This window comes from Stigmatopora argus, chromosome 8 (genome assembly GCF_051989625.1).
Source record: "Stigmatopora argus isolate UIUO_Sarg chromosome 8, RoL_Sarg_1.0, whole genome shotgun sequence".
NCBI classification, from domain to species: Eukaryota; Metazoa; Chordata; class Actinopteri; order Syngnathiformes; family Syngnathidae; genus Stigmatopora; species Stigmatopora argus.
This window is the reverse complement of record NC_135394.1, coordinates 8,644,152-8,663,464: the sequence shown is the minus strand read 5'-3', so window position 1 is coordinate 8,663,464 and position 19,313 is coordinate 8,644,152. Positions and strand designations below refer to the sequence as shown.

The 19,313-nt window shown below is 39.6% G+C and overlaps 3 protein-coding genes and 2 long non-coding RNA genes across 8 annotated transcripts in view; 2 read left to right on the top strand and 3 right to left on the bottom strand.

Annotated features, from left to right (window-relative positions):
- The first annotated feature begins 618 nt into the window (after nt 1-618).
- Nucleotides 619-2,401, top strand: LOC144079171 (uncharacterized). Its single transcript, XR_013301447.1, has 5 exons — nt 619-920; nt 1,113-1,212; nt 1,906-2,013; nt 2,083-2,231; nt 2,321-2,401. It is a non-coding gene; the product is annotated as an uncharacterized LOC144079171 (long non-coding RNA).
- Nucleotides 2,402-2,641: 240 nt separating this feature from the next.
- LOC144079260 (uncharacterized) lies at nt 2,642-3,947 on the bottom strand. The gene is made up of 4 exons (XR_013301472.1): nt 3,717-3,947; nt 3,038-3,118; nt 2,858-2,947; nt 2,642-2,812 (listed from the first exon to the last, which is right to left on the bottom strand). It is a non-coding gene; the product is annotated as an uncharacterized LOC144079260 (long non-coding RNA).
- A 419-nt stretch (nt 3,948-4,366) lies between these two features.
- Nucleotides 4,367-9,018, bottom strand: cpox (coproporphyrinogen oxidase). Its single transcript, XM_077607921.1, has 7 exons — nt 8,300-9,018; nt 7,486-7,629; nt 6,624-6,734; nt 6,384-6,525; nt 5,499-5,717; nt 4,605-4,709; nt 4,367-4,539 (listed from the first exon to the last, which is right to left on the bottom strand). Exons 1-7 carry the CDS (start codon nt 8,847-8,849, stop codon nt 4,455-4,457), a joined length of 1,356 nt encoding a protein of 451 aa, XP_077464047.1. The 5' UTR covers nt 8,850-9,018; the 3' UTR covers nt 4,367-4,454.
- A 358-nt stretch (nt 9,019-9,376) lies between these two features.
- On the top strand, nt 9,377-14,684 carry ccdc181 (coiled-coil domain containing 181). 4 transcript variants are annotated; one of them, XM_077607822.1, is made up of 6 exons: nt 9,377-9,519; nt 10,509-10,616; nt 11,624-12,460; nt 13,013-13,159; nt 13,885-14,045; nt 14,121-14,683. In XM_077607822.1, the coding sequence occupies exons 2-6, from the start codon at nt 10,515-10,517 to the stop codon at nt 14,290-14,292; spliced, it is 1,419 nt and encodes a 472-aa protein (XP_077463948.1). In that variant the 5' UTR covers nt 9,377-9,519; nt 10,509-10,514; the 3' UTR covers nt 14,293-14,683. The 4 variants fall into 4 exon arrangements, with proteins under 4 accessions (XP_077463948.1, XP_077463950.1, XP_077463951.1 ...); XM_077607824.1 differs by having other exon boundaries at nt 13,888-14,045; nt 14,121-14,679; XM_077607823.1 differs by having other exon boundaries at nt 9,383-9,519; nt 10,512-10,616; nt 14,121-14,684.
- p3h2 (prolyl 3-hydroxylase 2) overlaps nt 14,673-19,313 on the bottom strand; it is a 37,545-nt gene continuing 32,904 nt past the window's right edge. Inside the window, exons 8-16 of the mRNA XM_077607820.1 lie at nt 19,151-19,191; nt 18,853-18,944; nt 18,587-18,714; nt 18,084-18,179; nt 17,830-17,980; nt 16,810-16,927; nt 16,619-16,694; nt 15,738-15,878; nt 14,673-15,642 (exon numbers count right to left, since the gene is read on the bottom strand). Of these exons, the coding sequence (XP_077463946.1) occupies nt 15,550-15,642; nt 15,738-15,878; nt 16,619-16,694; nt 16,810-16,927; nt 17,830-17,980; nt 18,084-18,179; nt 18,587-18,714; nt 18,853-18,944; nt 19,151-19,191 (936 nt within the window). The 3' untranslated portion in view covers nt 14,673-15,549. The remainder of the gene's footprint in view (nt 15,643-15,737; nt 15,879-16,618; nt 16,695-16,809; nt 16,928-17,829; nt 17,981-18,083; nt 18,180-18,586; nt 18,715-18,852; nt 18,945-19,150; nt 19,192-19,313) is intronic.

Here is a 19,313-nt window from a genome sequence, read left to right as displayed (position 1 = left end):
ATTTCTATGCTTTTGTGGTCATGATGGCCTACTGAAGGGAAACCTTGACGAATGTGGCCTCTGGTAAAAAATTGTTTGAAGTCTGGATTAAACTGAACAATCGTTGATGGATTTATGCAATGTTGTTGAATACATGAAGTGAATTTTATTGTTTATACAAACACATAAATATATATGTATGTATGTCTCTCTAAATATATTATATATAGGTGGCCCGGTGGGACGAACGTTTAGCGCGTTGGCCTCACAGGAGTGTTTGTTTTCATATTTAAGCATGTAACCCATCACATTTCAGCCATTATTTGTTGCCAGGGTCAGAGATCTACCTGGAGGCCCTGCAATATAAAAGCAGCTTCGATAAAACTGTTGCTTTAACCAAGCAGATTCCGAGGTGGCGACACCAAGGCCTTCTCGCTGGCGTAGGGATGCGTCAATGCTATCACAAACTATGATTGTTTAGTGGCAACTTGTTAACCCAAACCCTAACCCGATCTGCACAAGCAAATATATGTATACTAAATAATATTTCAATTGTATGAAGCTATTATCGATGCTTTTTAATGTGTCACAGCTGTAGCTGCTTTAAAGGTTTTATAGCCATAAAATAGTTATTGCAGGTTGGACTGATTCAAATGTAGCAATACTGAAGGCGTACATGTAAAATGCACAAAATTTGAGACAAAAATACCACATTGCTTTCATAATAACGTGTATGTATTAGTCTAATTCTACACGTTGAAAACAATGTATTTTGTGTGTGTATATTTTTAAAAGGCGTGGCTGAGGTCAGAGTTCAAATCCCGCCCCCATTCTTCAAAATGGCGGATGAGCCAGGAGCCACTGCGGCCGTGCTGAGCTGCTCAGAAGTGACGATTTACCGAAGAAGCACCTGAGAAACTTCTTACAGGACAATGTATTCGGTACGTTGTCATGTGGGGATTTCGAAGCCCCAGTTCTCATTTTAAGAGTGCGTTTTGACGGGAGCATGATTCGTTGGCGTGATGTGGCACCACGTGGATGCAGACATCAAAATGTTTGCAAACAATTTGGCTACATTGCGTTACTTATAGCTCTTTATGTTTAACACGAAATCATTCCATTGTGTGTTTCAGTTCCTCAACGAGCACAGACTGCTGGGAAACATCGAGAATGTGGCCGAAACGACCGAAAAGGAGCAACTTGTCGACGCCATAACGAGCTGATTGTCACCAAGTAAGTCGTTTTTTTAAATACTAGTTTCTATTTTCTCCCCGTGTAATAATTAAATGTCAGGGTTCAAGGCTTTGCTCAATTAGCTTGTTTTCATTGTGATACATTCAAATTTTGAATGAAAACACACTAACTGATCTGGTGTTGATTTTAAATAGCAAGAACCAGTGTGGATAACTCACACCCACATAAGTGCCATCAGTGGAGGTGTAAGAAATAAACAGTACACTTATAGAATATATACCTTAACCTTGTTGGAGCTACCGAACCCTACTTTAGTATGAAATAAAATCCTTTTTTTCAAATTTAACATTTATAAATTTCTCACAGCACTGATTGGCCAAGCAATGTCACGTGATCATCTGCAGCCAGTAATGGTCATGATATATACCTTTACCTTGAGCTTGTAACTTTTAATTTTTAGTTTTAAATGCGGTTTTGACAAAACTAAAGTGAGCCATTCATTCAGCAATAGTGCAGGAGTCATTTTTTATTCAAGCTTAAACGTATGGTAAAATAACCATTTGTCCCCAGTATATTGAGAAAAATGGAAACAATGACTTGTTGGGATATATAAAAAAAAAAGAATGGAGTTGAAATAATTGACTGAAAACCTCATCTGGGATGAAATAACATTGGAAAATTAATGTGGGTCATTGTGCATCCAAATGGTTAAATTAGTAATTACATAATCAGGCTGTGATGTTTTGTAGATTTTTAAAGCCATGGATACGGTGAAAGCTGTCAAGATCGACCAGAAGACCAGGCAAAATTTGTGGATGAAATCAGACTGAAATGTTTCAGGTAATATATTTTATTTTCTTACTTTGTCATGTACTAAATCTACTCATTTTGTATCTTGCTTCTCTTCAGGGTCCACCCAACACTACTGACATGGTGAATGGCAGTCTTTGAGATCCCCTGTCCAGTATGTTTTCCATATCTCCCACATCAGCAAGCTGCCCAGGAGCTTGATCACTTGATTTTGGAAGACATGGATAATAGACTGATTCATCAAAGGGGTATGTCTAATATTTCCTGGCTCTTGAGTGGTGTTATGGGAAAAATTGCCTTTATGTTGATAGAAAATACTTAAATCTTTTTCTTCCAGAATTCCACCCATGAGGATATTTCATCGATGGAAGGTGTCTCAAGCTCCAATTTGTGCCTAAATAAATATTCTTGAATTGTACATTTCTTATTCTTCATTTACCAAGCAAAGCAATGAATGCAAAAGTTTTTATTAACATGAAAATACTTATTCATATACCCAGCCTTTTCTAGACCTACAGATAAAAAGACATAACAATTTTATACTTAAAAAAAAAAAAAGCCACACTTGTATTTTTTTGCAATATTTAATCAAGGAAAAATGACAGACATTTTTAACACTTAGTCATTTTTTCATTAAATATTTTATCCTTAGAAAATAAAGAGAAATTAAAAGGAAAAAAAAGACCATTAGGTCTTGTGGTCTTTTTTCTCCAAGTGTTTTTAAAAAATCAATTGCTGCTCAAATCTCCTTTTGCACCAACATTAATTAAAAAAAAAAATCCTTAGGGGTCCAGGGTCTCACTTTCCATGATGAGCCGGATAACTCCACCTATAAGGGGGAATGTTATGATTAAAACAGGGTCTGGTGCCTCACTTTGCCAGCCTTCGGATGAATACTATGTAGAATTTAGAGTCTCAACTTGCGAGGAAAATCACTTAGACGCTCCAGAGTCTGGACACAGATCTGATGAGTGCAAAAAAAAAGCAACAAAAGTTATCATATATAGAGACCGGAGATTCAACAGATTGTTTTTTTTTTCCCAACGGGTTTTACCTTCATGTGGCCCAGTCTCCTCTCCTGTAAGTTCAAGGGTGTCCATGTTGTGGGCACACAGGATTCGCTGCATCTTGAATGCTAAACAGAGAAAACTTGATTTAACCAAGCTATTTGGGAGTTGGCAAACAATTATTACAGGCAATCTTACAAGAAATTTAACAAACAATCAAGTTAAAGAATGAAAATATATTAGTGACTACTCAGTGCTATTTTCCCTTCTCCAGGCCAAAAATCATACAGTGACGCAACAGCTAAGAGAAACTTGGCTTAACAATTTTTGTATAAATGATTTTTTGGGTGAAAACAACAATTACAAATTAGAAACGGAGTGTTTAGCAATGGCAGTGAAAACTGTCAGTGAGCCTTTAACCAGCAAACTGTCCGTTGATGTCTCGGCTTTGTTTGATTCAATCAAGTGTTTCTACACAACTCAATAATGTAAAACGGGCAAGATACTTTTTAAAACAAATGGGGAGCGTCGTCCTGACGCTAATGCTAAGATAGCTAGCTAGTCACATGTGGGGAAAAGTAGCCCAAACTTAAATTATCGACGGTGTGTTCAACCTGGCATTAAACGAACACATTGGTTGGCATTTTAGCTCAATCGATTCCTAAAATAATCTCCCAGTAGCGTGATAAAAATGCACTTAGGCCATGAAATTGCTCAACGCCTTACCTTGTCTGCATGCTAGTCGTTAGACCGACAGCATAGAAATGGCTGTTGGAGAAGACGAGGTACTGCGCATGTGCTTAATTTATACAGCTGCGTCACCAATAGGCGTAACCACGCCCATATTGAACGCAATGTCAATGTTTAGAAGATGACTAGCATAGTCGTGATTTTTGTGGTCTTGATTCTATAAAACAGCATGTGTTAGTACACTCATTTTTACTTATTTATATATAAATAAATATATATGTGTATATATATGTATATATATATACATATATATATATACATACATATATACATACATATATATATACATACATATATATATATATATATATATATATATATATATATATATATATATATATATATACATACATACATACATATATATATATAGCCATTTTAACTCACCAGGTCTTAGATTTAGTAAGGCAACATAAAATGCAAGGGAACCCATAGGAAATCTGTATTCATGTACAAAGATACAAATTGATTTGTAAATAAAACTTTTTTCACTTGTCCTCCACATGAATTATTGAAAGTTTGTTTCCTTATTTAAATGGGAATAAAGCCATTTTTTTGTAGCAAGAATACATATTATTGATTGTGAAAATGATTCATTTTCAACCTCCTTAAGAAATTACAGGATCTAACATTTGATAACATTCACAATTTAATTTCTGTGCAGATTAAAAGCCATTGTTTTCAAGTGCAACGTGGATATTAACATGATGGTGTTCACACCCACTCCTTTGGGTTCCGAAGCACCTCCAGCATCTCGGCCTCACGGGTACCGAGGGCGGGCTCGTGCATGTACTCCCACCTGGGGAGGAAGGTTGATTAAGCGACGCTCGCAGCCGGCGTTGACGCCACTGCTGTGACGCTTACCTGGCAGTGAGTGGGAGAGACATGAGGATGCTCTCGATTCTGGATCCTGGCGTGGCCAAGCCGAACTTGACGCCTCGGTCGTACACCAAATTGAATTCAACGTACCTGAAGCGCACAATCGCACATTTATCACACAGATAAGTATATACCAAAGTTGTGCCTAAATATTGTCATGATTCACTGGTACAAATGCCTTACTATACATGGTCATTTTCCCACCAAAAATGCCTTACTATACATGGTCATTTTTTTCAAGAAAGAAAATGCCTTACTATGCATGGTCATTTTGTTTAAAAAAAAACTTTACTATACATAGTCATTTTTGTCAAGAAAAAAGCCTTAGTATACGTGGTCATTTTTTTTTCAAGAAAAAATGCTGTAATGAACATGATTCGGTTTTAAAGAGAAAAAAAGCCTTATAATACATGATTCTATTTTTAAGAGAAAACAAGCCTTACTATACATGCTTTTTTAAAAGAAAAAAAGTGCCTTTCTAGACAACTAGTCATTTTTCTTTCAAGAATAAAATGCCTTACCATAACTGTTCTTTTTTAAAGAAAAAAATGCCTTACTATACATGGTCATTTTTCCAAGAAAAAAATGCCTTACTATACATGGTCATTTTTCTTTCAAGAAGAAAATGCCTTACTAGACATGAACAAAAAATCCCTAAGTAGTAAATTCGCGATAATCGAGGGATTACTGTATTTGAAAATATTATTTGATACCATTTTAATATGGTTACAGAAAACAACATTGAAATTGAAAAAGTCACGATCTTGAACTAAAAGTGACACCTCAAATACAACTTGAAATGGTTTGTTGTCACTTTTTCAAGGTGTCAATCATTTGGACGGATCAGACTTCGACAAAAATGGCTATCGTCAGACTCACCTTCCTCGTCGCACCTGCTGCCAGTCTTTCTCCTCAACGGTGAACGGATCATTGAGATGTTTGTAAACGATGGGCAGGTAACAAGGCACCACGGTGCCGGCGCAGCTTTTGACGAAGCCGAACGCCTCCTCCTGACTGGGACCGTCCAGGTCGTCGAAAAAGATCCCCCCGATACCTCGAGTTTCTCCTCTGTGGCGGACGTAGAAGTACTTGTCACACCTGAAAGAGTATACAAGGTTGTGATCACGTGTGGAAATAGTGAAGGTGTACGAAAAGATCATTCTGTGCGCACTTGAATTTACATAGCTTTTATTTTGTCACTCTGACCTTTAACAGCTTGTTATGTTGTGTTTTTTTTATGCTATAGTTGTCCAAAAACTGTTAATAGGCTACATTAACAGGTGCTTATTTTAACTGTTGTTCCCTATGTTCCTATTACCTTAATGTATAATGTTGTATAACTGATGATAAGTCCCACTTGAGTATTAGAAGCAGGCTCAACCAAACTCTGAAAATAGTGTGACTTATAGTCCAGAAAATACACTATATCCTAAAAAAAACCTCAACAACAACAAACCAGGCTGGTGGTGGTTATAGACAAAAAATATATACATATTTAAGCCGCACTTAAGTATTAGTTGCAGGCTCTGCCAAACTACAAAAAACTCTGACTTATAGTCTGGAAAATAAGGAAATTGTCTTTTGATGCTGTACACAATAAGCTGTTGATTAAAAATGATATTTGGTCGACAACAGTCACTCATTAAAGTACATCAGATAATCACACTCTTAACGGTCTCTTTCCTCCAGGGTTGTCTTATCGACGACGCAGTAAGGAAACGCCCTTTGCATCCCATGAAATGACGCCACACCCTCACTCAGTACCATTTCTTAAAGTCGGGGTAGTATTGCGAGTGGTGCTTGTCACAGGCCTCCTTCAGTGTGCCGTGAAAGTGAAGTGCATCTTCTTTACTGACGTAAACGGGAGTCAAGTCGGTGCCGCCGCCGAACCACCACTGTTTGGATCCTGCGACGTGCACGCGAGGGAGCACACAAGGGTTATAATTCATTCATGAGCTCAATGGAGTCACGGATACCGAGACACGGCCGCTGACGTCAGCTCACCGTCTTCCTCCTCGATCTCAAAGTATCTGTAGTTGAAGTGCACTGTGGGGATGTGCGGGTTCTTGGGGTGGATTACAGAGCTCACGCCCATGGCGCAAAAAGGCAGCTTCCCTGAAGGATGCAATTCAAATATCAGTTAAAAAAGACCAACATCATGTTGAACCATGAGCGAAATAAATTATGGAACACTGCATTTGCACATTTGTGAGGACACACAGTATCCTATAAATAGCAATACCCATAAATTTGATACTTAGATGGCAGTTACATCAGAAAATGTTTCAATATACTTTATGACCAGAAATGTGGTATGTTAAAATGCGTAAAAAAATATCTTTATACTTTTTATAGTTTATTTTGTGATTAATTTCATGGTTTACCGTGAATGAACATTTTTGACTTAAAATGTGTTACCATATGTCATGAATTTTACTTTTTAACATGCTAATAATGTGATAAGTTTTATACTAACATTTCATAAATTTGACATTATAACAAGGATTACACCTTAAATTTTTATGTCAAAAATAGAAACAAATGATCATATTCAAATGGTAATTTTATCATATGACATTTATCACATTAAAAAGTATCTCTAGTAATTAATTATTATTATTATTATTTTTTTATCAGTAATTAACTTTGAACTCCCACAACAAAGTCGCTCTCACCAGTTTAATCAATAAAACAGATTAACCAGCCAGCCCACCTACAAGGTCATTAGCTAACACTCTCCAAACGATATCCTGTTCTTCAGGTCTGCCATGCAAGTTCTTTTATTTGATTTCAGTTTTAGTTGACAGTAGTCGACCTGTTTGACAGTTAGACATGTTGAAATATTCCTTCAGGCGACAATGCTCACCATCTTTCCCCTTGAGGACCTTTCCCCTGCTCCTCATCTGCTTGGCTGCCTCTTCAGTCAAGTTTCCAAACACCACTGACACGTTGACACCAGCCTTCTCAAACAATTTTCCATCCTGCATCACGCAGCTGATTCCACCTCCACCTGAAAAACAACCCACATGCAGCTTCATGCATGCAATCATGATTGTAAAATTAGGAAATGGCAGCCTGGAGGGTGGTTAGAGTGTCAACATCACAGTTCTGGGGTCAAGGGTCGGACCTCACTGTGTGGATTTTACATGTTCTTCTCCCCGGGCTTGAGTGGGTTATCTCCGGGTACTTTAGTTTCCTCCCACATCCCAAAAACATGCATGTAGGCTTGTTGACAACTCTAAATCAGGGGTGGGCAAACTATTCAACAATGGGCCGCAACTTGTAAGCGATATCTGGTATTTATATTTATATTTTTATTTATTTTTTAACCAATCGGTATTTTAGAAGTGCAATCAGTGGATTTGCAGTCAGGTGCTTCTTGTTCCAGCACAAACCTCGTTGGATGAACTGTCAGTGTTGGATCAGTTGGAACAAAAACCTGCACCCACAGTCCCCTTGAGGACCAGATTGGCCTGCTCTAAATTGTGCATAGGTATGAGTGTGAGCGTGGTCCTTGCTTGGTGCCCATAGCTAGCTGGAATAGGCTCCAGCACCCCCCGCGACCCTTGTGAGGATTAGAGGCTCAGAAAATGAATAATTTAGCAATTGCATGCAGAAATGTCCCCATTTATGAGTTGCGGACATGTCACAGTCACTCACCATACACCAATGCATCCTACCTTCTTCTCTTTCCCACCGATTCACCATGAACGTCCCACCGTCCACCTTCTCCAAAGCTTTGCAGAAGTCAGCCTGCGTCTCCATGATGAGCATCTCCATCCTGGTGCACATCTCACCTTTCCGGCCCTGCAGGACGGCGATGTCAGTGACCGGTGGGGACATGAAACCCCGGCACCGTGCCAATATGTCCCCTTCGTCTTGGTCCTTTTCTTCGGCTCTTCGTGGTACCAGAGTCGCCATCTCGGCCCGCTGGAAGTGATTGACGCTGGCCAAGAAGCCCCCCAATGCCGCGGCTGCGGTGACTGCTGCAGCCCCCTTCAGCGCCAGCACTACGCGGCCGCTGTTTCGTGCGCCGGCTGCCGACCTGCCTGAACACCCCCGGGACATGAACCGCACTTCGGTAGTCCTGGACAACCATGCCGGTGGCAAGGGACGTTTGTGAGGAGAAAACGACGAATGGCTGTCTCGAGTAAAGCTTTTTAAATTAGAAATCAAACATCGCCTAGACGCAGCATGTGCTGTATTCTTAACAAATACGACAGTGGCCATGTTTTGGAGAAAAGTCCCAATTTCTTAGCCCCAAACGGGTGTTTTAGTGGTAATCGAGCGTGAACAAACTAGCGAAACATTATCAGAACTTGAGCATTGCTGATAAGAGTTTCACACTAAACAGCACTTAGTTCCGTGTTATCGAAAGAGGGATTTGTGGGTAGTATAGTTTTCTGAACCTGAACTAAGCTGTAACTGATATTCAGAACTCAGAGTCCCAGAAAGCTTTGCGAATAAACCAACGTTGCGTTCACTGACTCCCGTTCATCCTGATACTTTTTTTTTTTACAACTCATCGCCCACTTGATAAGCCGATAGTCAGATAGACAGTCAGACATATTAAAAATGAATTCGGTAAATTAAACAAATGCAATATTACAACTGCATTGCATTGCTGGGGTTCTTTTCCACTAATTTGACCACCAATACACTGTTGGAATTTTATTGCGATCTCTACGCATGCGCGAGTGTAAATGTTGTCAGTCTCTATGGCAACGGGACAGCTAATGCTTTTAAGGTTGTAGACAGCGAGAGATTATGTGCACAGGTGTCGCCCCACAGACTGACAGGAAAGCTAAGTGTGCATGGGACATTTTAGATGGTGCACAATTGCACGTTTGCATGTTTGCTTTCGCTTTTAAAACTCCGAACGCAGGAATAAGAACCAGCGGTGAGTTGGACAAGCGTTTCTTTAAAAAAATCATTTTGTTACGAGTCAAATCTTTGCATGTTCCAACGTTGAACTTTTAATGACATCATATGCTGCCAGTTTATTTATATGTTTTGATCAAAACGAGGTTGATAAATGGAACATTCTCAAAAAATAATGTTTTGACAGTGATTGCAAAACCTTCATAACTCTCAAAACTTATGTGAAATTATTTGACGTTCTGAACGATTTATGATTTTCAAGTAAACACAATGGGACAATTTAAGAATACTAAAAGCAACAAAATCAAAATATTAAAAGTTATTAGTAATGATAATTGCATTTACAGCATATTGTGTTTGGCCTTATAATATAAAAATATAAAATTAAATGAAGCCTCATCGCCTCATTACTATTACCATTACTACTACTACTACAGTTACTACTATCTTTATCACTAATAAAAATGTATGTAATTTTTTTGAAATTCAGTAGTTTTCACGAAATTAAAGTCCAACTATCACAAGTGTTTATACACCAATTAATTGATTGATTCTTGTTGAAGTGTAGTAAACAATACACGATCAAGACTTACTCAGATCCAGAACTATTTCAATAAAATAATAATTAAAATGACTTTTGTCATGCCTCTGCATAGTTGAAACCGATGTAAACAAAGGCAGGGATTCCGGCACAGGATATATGGAAAGCACAGTACTCGACACTCGTTGACTACATCGGAATCGCAGCAAATAGTTGGAAGTGAGTCAGAGTACTAATTAAGTAATTAATTCCGGGAAGAGTAGCATACAAGTTCAAACCGGGTTTAGAATCAAAATAACATGGCGTAGGTCAGTGAGAGAATCTAAGTGAAGTGGACTCAATCTACATTGATTGAAGACCAGTTTTGAACGTGTCTTGCTGGACCAATGCCTCTTATAATAAGCACTATAGGAGTACAGGGATGTATTTCAATACACATATGTTATCATTTGACCTTCTCCTTGCAGTAGATCATGAGTGAAGTGGTTTGCCAAAAATCGGGGGTGGTATATGAGGATGACTTTGAGAAGGACCTGGATTGGCTGATCAGTGAGGAAAGTCGGGCCGAGGCCCAAGTAAGTGAAACCCTGCTGCTGACATACTGTACTGTAGTAATGACATCCTTTCACTGTGTTGCAATATTTATAAACATGCTCATAACACTTACCACGGGCATACAGTCAATGGGTAGTTTGGAATATACAACTGTAATGTTATGGGACAATGAACTGAAGTGAGTAAATTGGCAGAGTAAAACACTGAATTAGTTTCCCAACCATCATGTAGACACACATATTTTACCTAAAAAAATGTAACTATAGATCACAAAAACTTCACAACAAATTGGTTTGAAGAGCATTTCTTTGTTCTGCCTGTCACCTAAAAATAGCCAAAACCCCAATCTAAATGCCTCTGAAAAGAAATAAACAAATAATGTTCTGATGTTGTAGGAGGTTATTTGTGATAGTATTTTATTCTTTATTCTTTAAGACAAAGAAAAAATAGCCTAAAAGATGCTGTCTTTGCCATACGTTATCTCTAAATGTGGGTTATTGTGTACCTATTGAAATTTGGGCCAAAACTTCAAACAATAGTTTAAAATTTGCACAAATAACATAAAATCTTTCAAACGCATGTGAAAAAAAATTGTTAGGGTTTGATGATTATTTCCGTATCATCTCCTGAAAAGTTAAATTAATGGTGGGAAAAACATGGTAAATTTGGCGTTTAATTATGAATAATTGGATTAATTTGGATAATCTTTCAAGGCACACTAACTATCTTGGCTTAGTAAAAAAAAACAAATATCAGTATTTGAATGACCGGACACATCCCCCAGTGTTTTTTTACTGTATTTTCCGGACTATAAGTTGGACTTTTTTTACGTTGTTTGACTCAGCCTGTGACTTACATTTCTATTTTTTCCCATATATATATATAAATAATAATTAAAAAAATATATATATATATTTATTTATTTTCCCTCATACTGCATTCTTTTGCTAGCACGATTTATACTCAGGTGCCACTTGGAGTCCGAAAAATACTGTAAATTGTCTACTTACAAATTTCCATGGCACAGGGTCCTGAGTACGAGGACATTGAGGCGGACATCGACAAAGAGCTGGCCAATGACGAGAAACAGCAACAAGAGAAGAAAGGAAAAAACAACTGGAGCAAGCAGGAAGATGATGACGAGAGGTGGCCCACACCGATGGACCCGCTTGAGTACGACTCTGATGGAGATGGCCTTAATAAGTCCTTTCAGACCACACCGCCTCCTTTGGGTGTCGGCGAGCAGACAGAAGAGGAGAAGACGTACGTCCTCGAGAAGATCCAGCGAGCCAACAAGGAGCTGCGGGGTCAGGACGCTCCGAATTTGCGCCGGAGACGGCGCCTTCAGTTCAAAGAGAATCTGGTTACCTTGGTGGTGCCTCCGATGAAGTTTGAAAATGACGCTGGGGAAATGGAAGTGTCAGGGAGGTTGTCTGAGCTGAAATTGTCACCCCGAGGGGATGATTCTGGACATAATAAAGATGAAGGGCCAAAGGATGGAAGGATCCTTGTGGAAAAAGATGGCAGGTTTGACCTCGTCAGTCTCAAGGAGGTGGAAAATCAAAGCCTCCTCCCTCCAATCGTACAGGATCACTCTGGAAAGAGCTCCACGTCCACCTTTTCGTCATTTTACTCCTCCAGAACTTCTCCCTCCTTTCAGAAGTCCGAGCCCCTCCGGACTCCCAGACCTCCCCTAAGGCCCAGCTCGGCCTGTCAAAGCTACAGAGGAGTGCTGAGGAGAGGCACCAAACGGCGGGTGCAGTCAGCCAGCGGGACCCTCTCCCAGCCTACCTTCAAGCTCTCGCTGCAGCAGAAGGAATTGCTGCAGAAGGACCAGGAGAAGAAGGAGAAGATGGCCAAAGAGGTACTTAATCTTGCTCACCCGCTACCAACTGATATTTACAGAGCATATGAAGTGCGAATGGGAAAAACTATGCAAGGAAATGACACTTATTTGGGGCACGATTGTTTAATCAAAGTAATAAACAATGGCCCATATCTCCAAAAATACTTAAATTACTTTGATCTAAGGGCAACACCGCGGCAGTCCTTTGGTCACTCGCATATTCACGCAGGGGGTGCTGGAGCCTATCCCAGCTAACTATGGGCACCAGGCGGGGGACACCCTGAATCGGCGGCCGGGCATTCGCAGAGCAGAGCACAAGGGACAACCATTCACACTCACACTCATACCTTGGGGCAGTTTAGAGTGTTCAACGAGCTTACACTGCATGTCTATGGGATGTGGGAGGAAACCGGAGTACCCGGAGAAAACCCATGCAAGCCCGGGAATAACATGCTAACTCCACACAGTGATGACCAACCCCAGAACTGTGAGGCAGACGCGCTAACCACTCGTCCATCGAGGCGCCCTACTCATAATCTATCATTAGTTTTTCCAAATGTGTGACGTCAGGCCGAACAGAGGAGGCTGGAGGAAGAAGAGCAGAAGAGGAACGATAACGAGCTGGCTTTCAAAGCCTGGTTGATGAAGAAGAGAGAGCAGTTGCAGCATGAGAAGAGAATCCAGAGAGCCCAGGAGATGGAAAGGATGAATTCTCAGGTCAATCTCACGTAGTGATCAGACCATTGCTCTTAAATTCCATTCCTTTTATTCCCCCTAGTGCCCCTATAACCATAATACTTTTCATTTGGAACAATACCATACAAAAATATAACTGAAGGTACACACCAATGCTTACCCCCCACCACAATAATAATGATTTACGTGGACCTACTAATAGTGAATATATCGGCTGCTAAATTAAGAAAAAATGTGGCGTTTCTAAATGTATTAGATTAGATTAAAACTTTATTTCATCCCATATTCGGGAAATGTCTTGGTTGCAGTAGCAAGACAGACACAAGACACACAAGACATTGTAGACCTAGGTAAAAAAACTGGAGCCACCCACAGGAAGTCCACAAGGTGGGGACCTTCTGCAAACTGAGGTTACCGCACAGTTGTTTAGCACAGTTTATTTACAGTTATGTGCTGTTTTGTAAGGATAACTGAGCTTTTTGCCAGAAAAGAGAGCACCTCATTACCCTGAATGTCATTTTGCGAGTATATGTGTATGTAGTTGGCAGATAGAAAATACATTAGTTGTGTGATTAAAGGTCAGAACTAGTACGGACGCCACAAAAACTGTCTACATCGCAGTTGTTCACCTATAATATTGCGGCAGGACTTGGAACTCATCAACCGTGATAAACGAGGTGTCACTGTATATCAGTTGCACCTAGAAAATGCCAATGAAATGATTGTAAAACCTTTGTTTGTGGTAGCAGAAGGACTCCAGCGTAGGAGAAGAGGCCTTCCGGCAGTGGCTGCGGAGAAAGCAGGAACAGCAGCAGCGAGAGAAGGAGGTGGTACAGCTGAGGAAGTTAGAGGAGGATGGCAGTTATCTTATGCACAGCAGAGAGGAGTGTGAACGTGCCTTTAAATTGTGAGATCTCTCGATTTTTTTTTTTTGCCGTTGTTTGGGTACATGCCAACGTTTGACCCATACTTCTGCCCTCAGGTGGCTGACCCGAAAGCGGGCGGAAAAGCGTGCGGAGCAGCAGGCGGCTCGGGAGCGCTCGCGCAGGTTCGCCCAGGAGGAGCGGCGTGCACGGCGTATGCGTGAATTGTTGTGCATTGCCAGCGATACCAGGGCCTTCCGGTTCACCGATCAGCTGACCTGTCATTACTAAAACATTCATTTTGTCCATCGTCCCATGACCATCTTCTTTAGGGTCCTCTTTTAATTTATTTTTCTTATTTAATTTTGCAGTTGTTTTCTTAAAGCATATTCACCACAGTGACCTCTCAGCCTACACCTGTACATTACATGTAAGTTTTCAACTTGGACAAACCTGCAACCACTGTGAGGATAAACTTTAGGGAAAGTAAAACTTGGACAAAACAGCAGCACTTATCTTAAAATGCTGATTTATGTTGACATGATATTTACTTATTTATCGACGACTATATTGTACAAATATGTGTATAAAATATAGACTTTACATTCAATCCGTATCACTTTCTCTTGCATCTGTAAATGAATAAAGCAAATAAAATGTTACACAAATAGTAACATTCTTTAATTTATTCGATCCCATAAACATAGTTTTGTGCATTTCATCATTAAATATCAGTGAAAACAAAAATACAAACTCTCCAAATCATTATTAAAGCTCTCAGAAGAACAATCAATATTCTATTCTCCCCATTGAATTTACAGTGCATGACTCCGTCTATCACTTGTATATCAACAATTTTTATAAAATATCATATTCCTTGAAACAGGAATGATTGATCTTTTATGATAAAAAGCTTCCCATATTAAAAGCAGACAGTGGTGACAGCAGCTGTCTACATATTCAAACATAAATAAGAACACAATACAAAAAAAAACCAATCACATTCCCCCAAATTTGACAGATGTACCGAGTGCATGATTATTATAAATAGATATAATATGCAAAACACATCTCTGAATAGTGCTACTAGTTCAAATCTAAATACGAACGAAAACAGTGCACCGTCTACTTCGAGGACAACAATTACTGGCATGGAAGTAATAAAAACAAACCAACTATTTTGACATGGACAGTACCTGCTTTTCAGTATGATTGACCTGTAAGCAACTTCCAATGTCATTCAGGACCACGGATAGTGTTTTTCTTGATAAAGCCAAAATGTTGACCTCAAAAGTGACAACCTAAAGCAGGAAAAAAATCTCCTTATTGATACTTTCACAGATCAGTGAGACAAAAATAAAACCCCCAGCAAACTCCCAATACTCGAGCGCACCCCCTCCGAACACACAAACACACACACAAACAAATAATCCCAATGTTTTCATACCTGCTCTGGAAATAGTATAAAAATAGATTTGCTTCTGATTCAAAGATAAACGTCTGCAATAAATAAAAGTCGACCACAAACAGCGTACAAAGAAGCTACTTCTACAATTCATCTTTGGGGTTGATGTCGAGGCCGTGAACTGGTTCAGACTGTGTGATCAAGGTCTGGATCAGCTCATCCGCCTGCAGTCTCTCCTGCGTCGAACGAGACACGCACAGTCAGAATTCCTGACAAGCTTGCAGCTGCATGCACTTATAAGGACGGCGTATAAAAAAAGGAAAGATCGTACCATTTCCCTGAAGAGCGGGTCGAACGTAAACCATAGAGCTACAGCGCACCTTCGCCCGTTGGTGACAGCCTTCACGCCGTGTGGATTCTCCCCACCAGAGGAGAATGCCACCACTCTGCCACACTTGGGTTTTACTGTTGCCTGGAGGCCAAAAATAACATCAGCATAATGTAAATTAAGTGTTTTGTCTCATCTAATAGCCAAATGCCCCTTTTATTTTCACAAAACTTTTGCACCAACTCCTCCCCCGCATTTTACAGCCGATTCTGACGCAACACCTAAAACCCATATCATGCAAGATTGTATTTTTTGTAGCCGAGAAATTCACGGTTCCCCCAAATAGCACAGTTTTGACCAAAAAACACACTTATTAATGAAACCTAAGAGATTGAAATTACTCCTCAATTAACATTGTGATGAAAATTCTCCATTCAGTCCTGTTAACATTCAACTAGGATCGAAAAAATAAATAAATTTTAGCTAATTTCACCCTTTCCGAGTTAAATCTGTTCCACTCACTCATTTTGAAAAACAAAAATAAAAGGGACAATTCCAACAAAACACATTAAACCCCTTGGTCAACATTGTTGGATCCCACCAAAAAAACACTCATTAGCTCACATTCAAATTGGATACCATTCCACACCAAAAACATCTATACATTTCATTCCACACCAAAAAAAATCTACACATTTCATTCACACTCAACTAAGAGCCAATAGTACTCACCGCTACTGCTGACCTCATTTTAATGCTTTCACACTAATTTAAACGATACAACTTTAAACTCATCCAATGTCGCAAAAGTCGTCATGAACGCTTCATTAAATTGGAAGTTTGCCTAATAATAATATCACTGTTGGTCATAAAAAGCAACTTACTGTAACCGTTTTGGTGTCCATCTGCGTGAAAATGAACTCGCCACCTTCAAAGTCTCCATTGAGGTAAAGTAGTGCACTGAAAAGAATGGCAAGACAACACAAGAGGTCAGTAAGCGTGTGGTATGTTGAGGCATCATCAGTCACTCACACATACAGTATGCAGTGCACCCTAGCATAAAAGTAGACATTACCTGTAGTCCCTTTCTGTGCGCGCTGGGCTCTCCTTCCAGCATTCATTGGCCTCGGGATCCAGTAGGCAGTTGTCAGCGTGGATGGGATGACTCAGGTCATTCCTGTGCTCCTGCTGGCCTATTAGGTCAATATAACAACATTTTGAAATGTTAAATTTAATTAAAAAATACACTGAAGGTTGTACCTATGCGCGGATGCTGTAAAAAATGAATCAGGCTACTTTTATTTTGTATTTTGTCATTGACAGGCTTAGTTATAGTGATAATTGATGAACAATATTTGCATTCGCAATGAACGTTAGGACCATTTTTTTTAAACACTTATTTATGAACAATTAGTTTGATAACTTTTACCTGCAATACATTTGTATTACAACATTTACTACCGCTTTTCTCCATGTTACAATAAAGGCAAATATAACTTTGACACGCACACTATTGCGATTTATGAGTTTTTATAGACAGACACAACCAAATAAAAGATTAAACTTATTTGAAATCACAAAAACTATGTTTTATTTCTACCTCAAGAGTTTTTTTTTTACAATTATAAGTTGAACATAAGCTATTTTCAGCAGTAACACATTTTGATGAGAAAAACAGACAATACCAGATTCAAAAATATATAATTACCTATCTGTATTTTTTAGCATATTTACCATAGTGACACCAAAATATTTCCTACAATCCATTTACACCTCAAATATCTGTAGTGTCTGTGTCGAAATGCGTTCTTATATTTATCAATATTGTTTTTTTTTTAAAATTATTTAGAATTCTTTTCACGATGTCACGTGTTTTTTTTGGATTTTATCAAGTAAAATTTGCCCAAAAATACAATTTATATATATTTTTCATTTTCGTTGTGCCTTTTTTTGGCTAATGCAACTTATTAGTAAAAAAAATACGGTAAATAGTACATGACTGCATCAACCAATGATCATCTTGGTAAAGAGCGGATGGTTTGTGACAAGCAATGCACTTATTAAAGTGTTCAAAAGAAATAAGCAAACAACTGACCTGTGATGGCCGTGCGGCACACCATGTGCGTGTAGGAAAAGTGTAGGGTGGTGTTGAGCACGAAATACGACTCGACGATTCTCCTAACTCGCTCGCTGGTGTCGTAGAAGAGGTGAGCATTTTTCATGGGCACCCTGCCCTCGTAGCCGTACTGTGGAAGGAAGGCGAGGTTTTATGAGAGCTCCAATGGTGAAAAAGGAAGCTTTCACATGGAAAATGTAACATTATGTCAGTGTTTTGTGGCATCTGTGCACCTGCAGGGCTTTCAGGACGGTTGCTCCTTCAAACCTCTCATTAGGGGTGTGAGGATACGTCCTGCCGTCGTAGCCGTTTCCTGCCACCGTGATGATCTAGAAGTTGTTAGAGTTCCAGGATAAAGCATTCCGTCTATTTTCCTTATCGTATTTTCCGGACCATAAGTGGCACTTTTCTTCATAATTTAGCCTATTGTTCTCCATTCAATTATTTTTACTTTAAAGTATGTTTGCTACGATTGGCTGGCCACCAATTCCGGGTGTTCCCCGTCTGCTGCACGTAGTTAGCTGGGATGGGCTCCAGCACCCCGGGTGACCCTTGTGAAGATAAGCGGTTCAGAAAATGACTGAATGAAAGTGTGTTTGTTCTTGGTTTCTGATCAAATAAAAATGACCCTCCCTAAAATGCAACACAGTCAGAAAATTATGGTATTTTTTACATATTATGCAGTTGTAGAAGTTCTAAAAAATGAAATATTTTGCTCTCAATCGAATATCCTTACCTCTGCCAGCTCCTGGAGAGCTGCACATTCATTCTCGCTTACAACATGATCCAGCAGCACCCGTTGGGTCCCGTTCAATTCTGCCGCGTTGTGCACCAGCCGCACATAGTCGTGCAGCAACGGCCCCCCTGCAGAGGACACAAACCCGCTTTCGTCTATGCAGAGGACACACACCCGCTTTCGTCTATGCAGAGGACACATACCCGCTTTCGTCCAAAGCCAGTTAGTACGGACATGGAAGAGTTTGGGAGCGAGAGAGACATTACCTTCTTTAAGAGGTTGGGATTCAGCCACATTGACGTTCTTCTTCTCTGAGAGGGGAACATACTCCAGCCCACCGTCAGTTCCGGATGGAATCCTGCAGAAGAAAACACACAACATGCATTGTTACACATTCTAGATATTCTACATTTTTTTAAATGAAAATTTGCATTTGATACACCATTCACTATATCATGCAAGATAGTTGGACGGTACCGAGGAACCAAAAAAATAATCAAACATTTGTGAAATTCATGTATATTTATAATCCTGTCCATCTAGTGGGGGTGAAACCAATGTTACCTGGTGGAGTCATCTCTCCCACCCGAACTGCTCCAGTAATTCTGCAAAGAATGCAAAATGTGAGTTTGAGACTAGCACGAGAAAGCTCATAATATGACCAGCAGGTGGCGATTTGGACTTAACAAAGAGCAAAAGTTGCAAATTAACTCCCAGAACCCCCCCT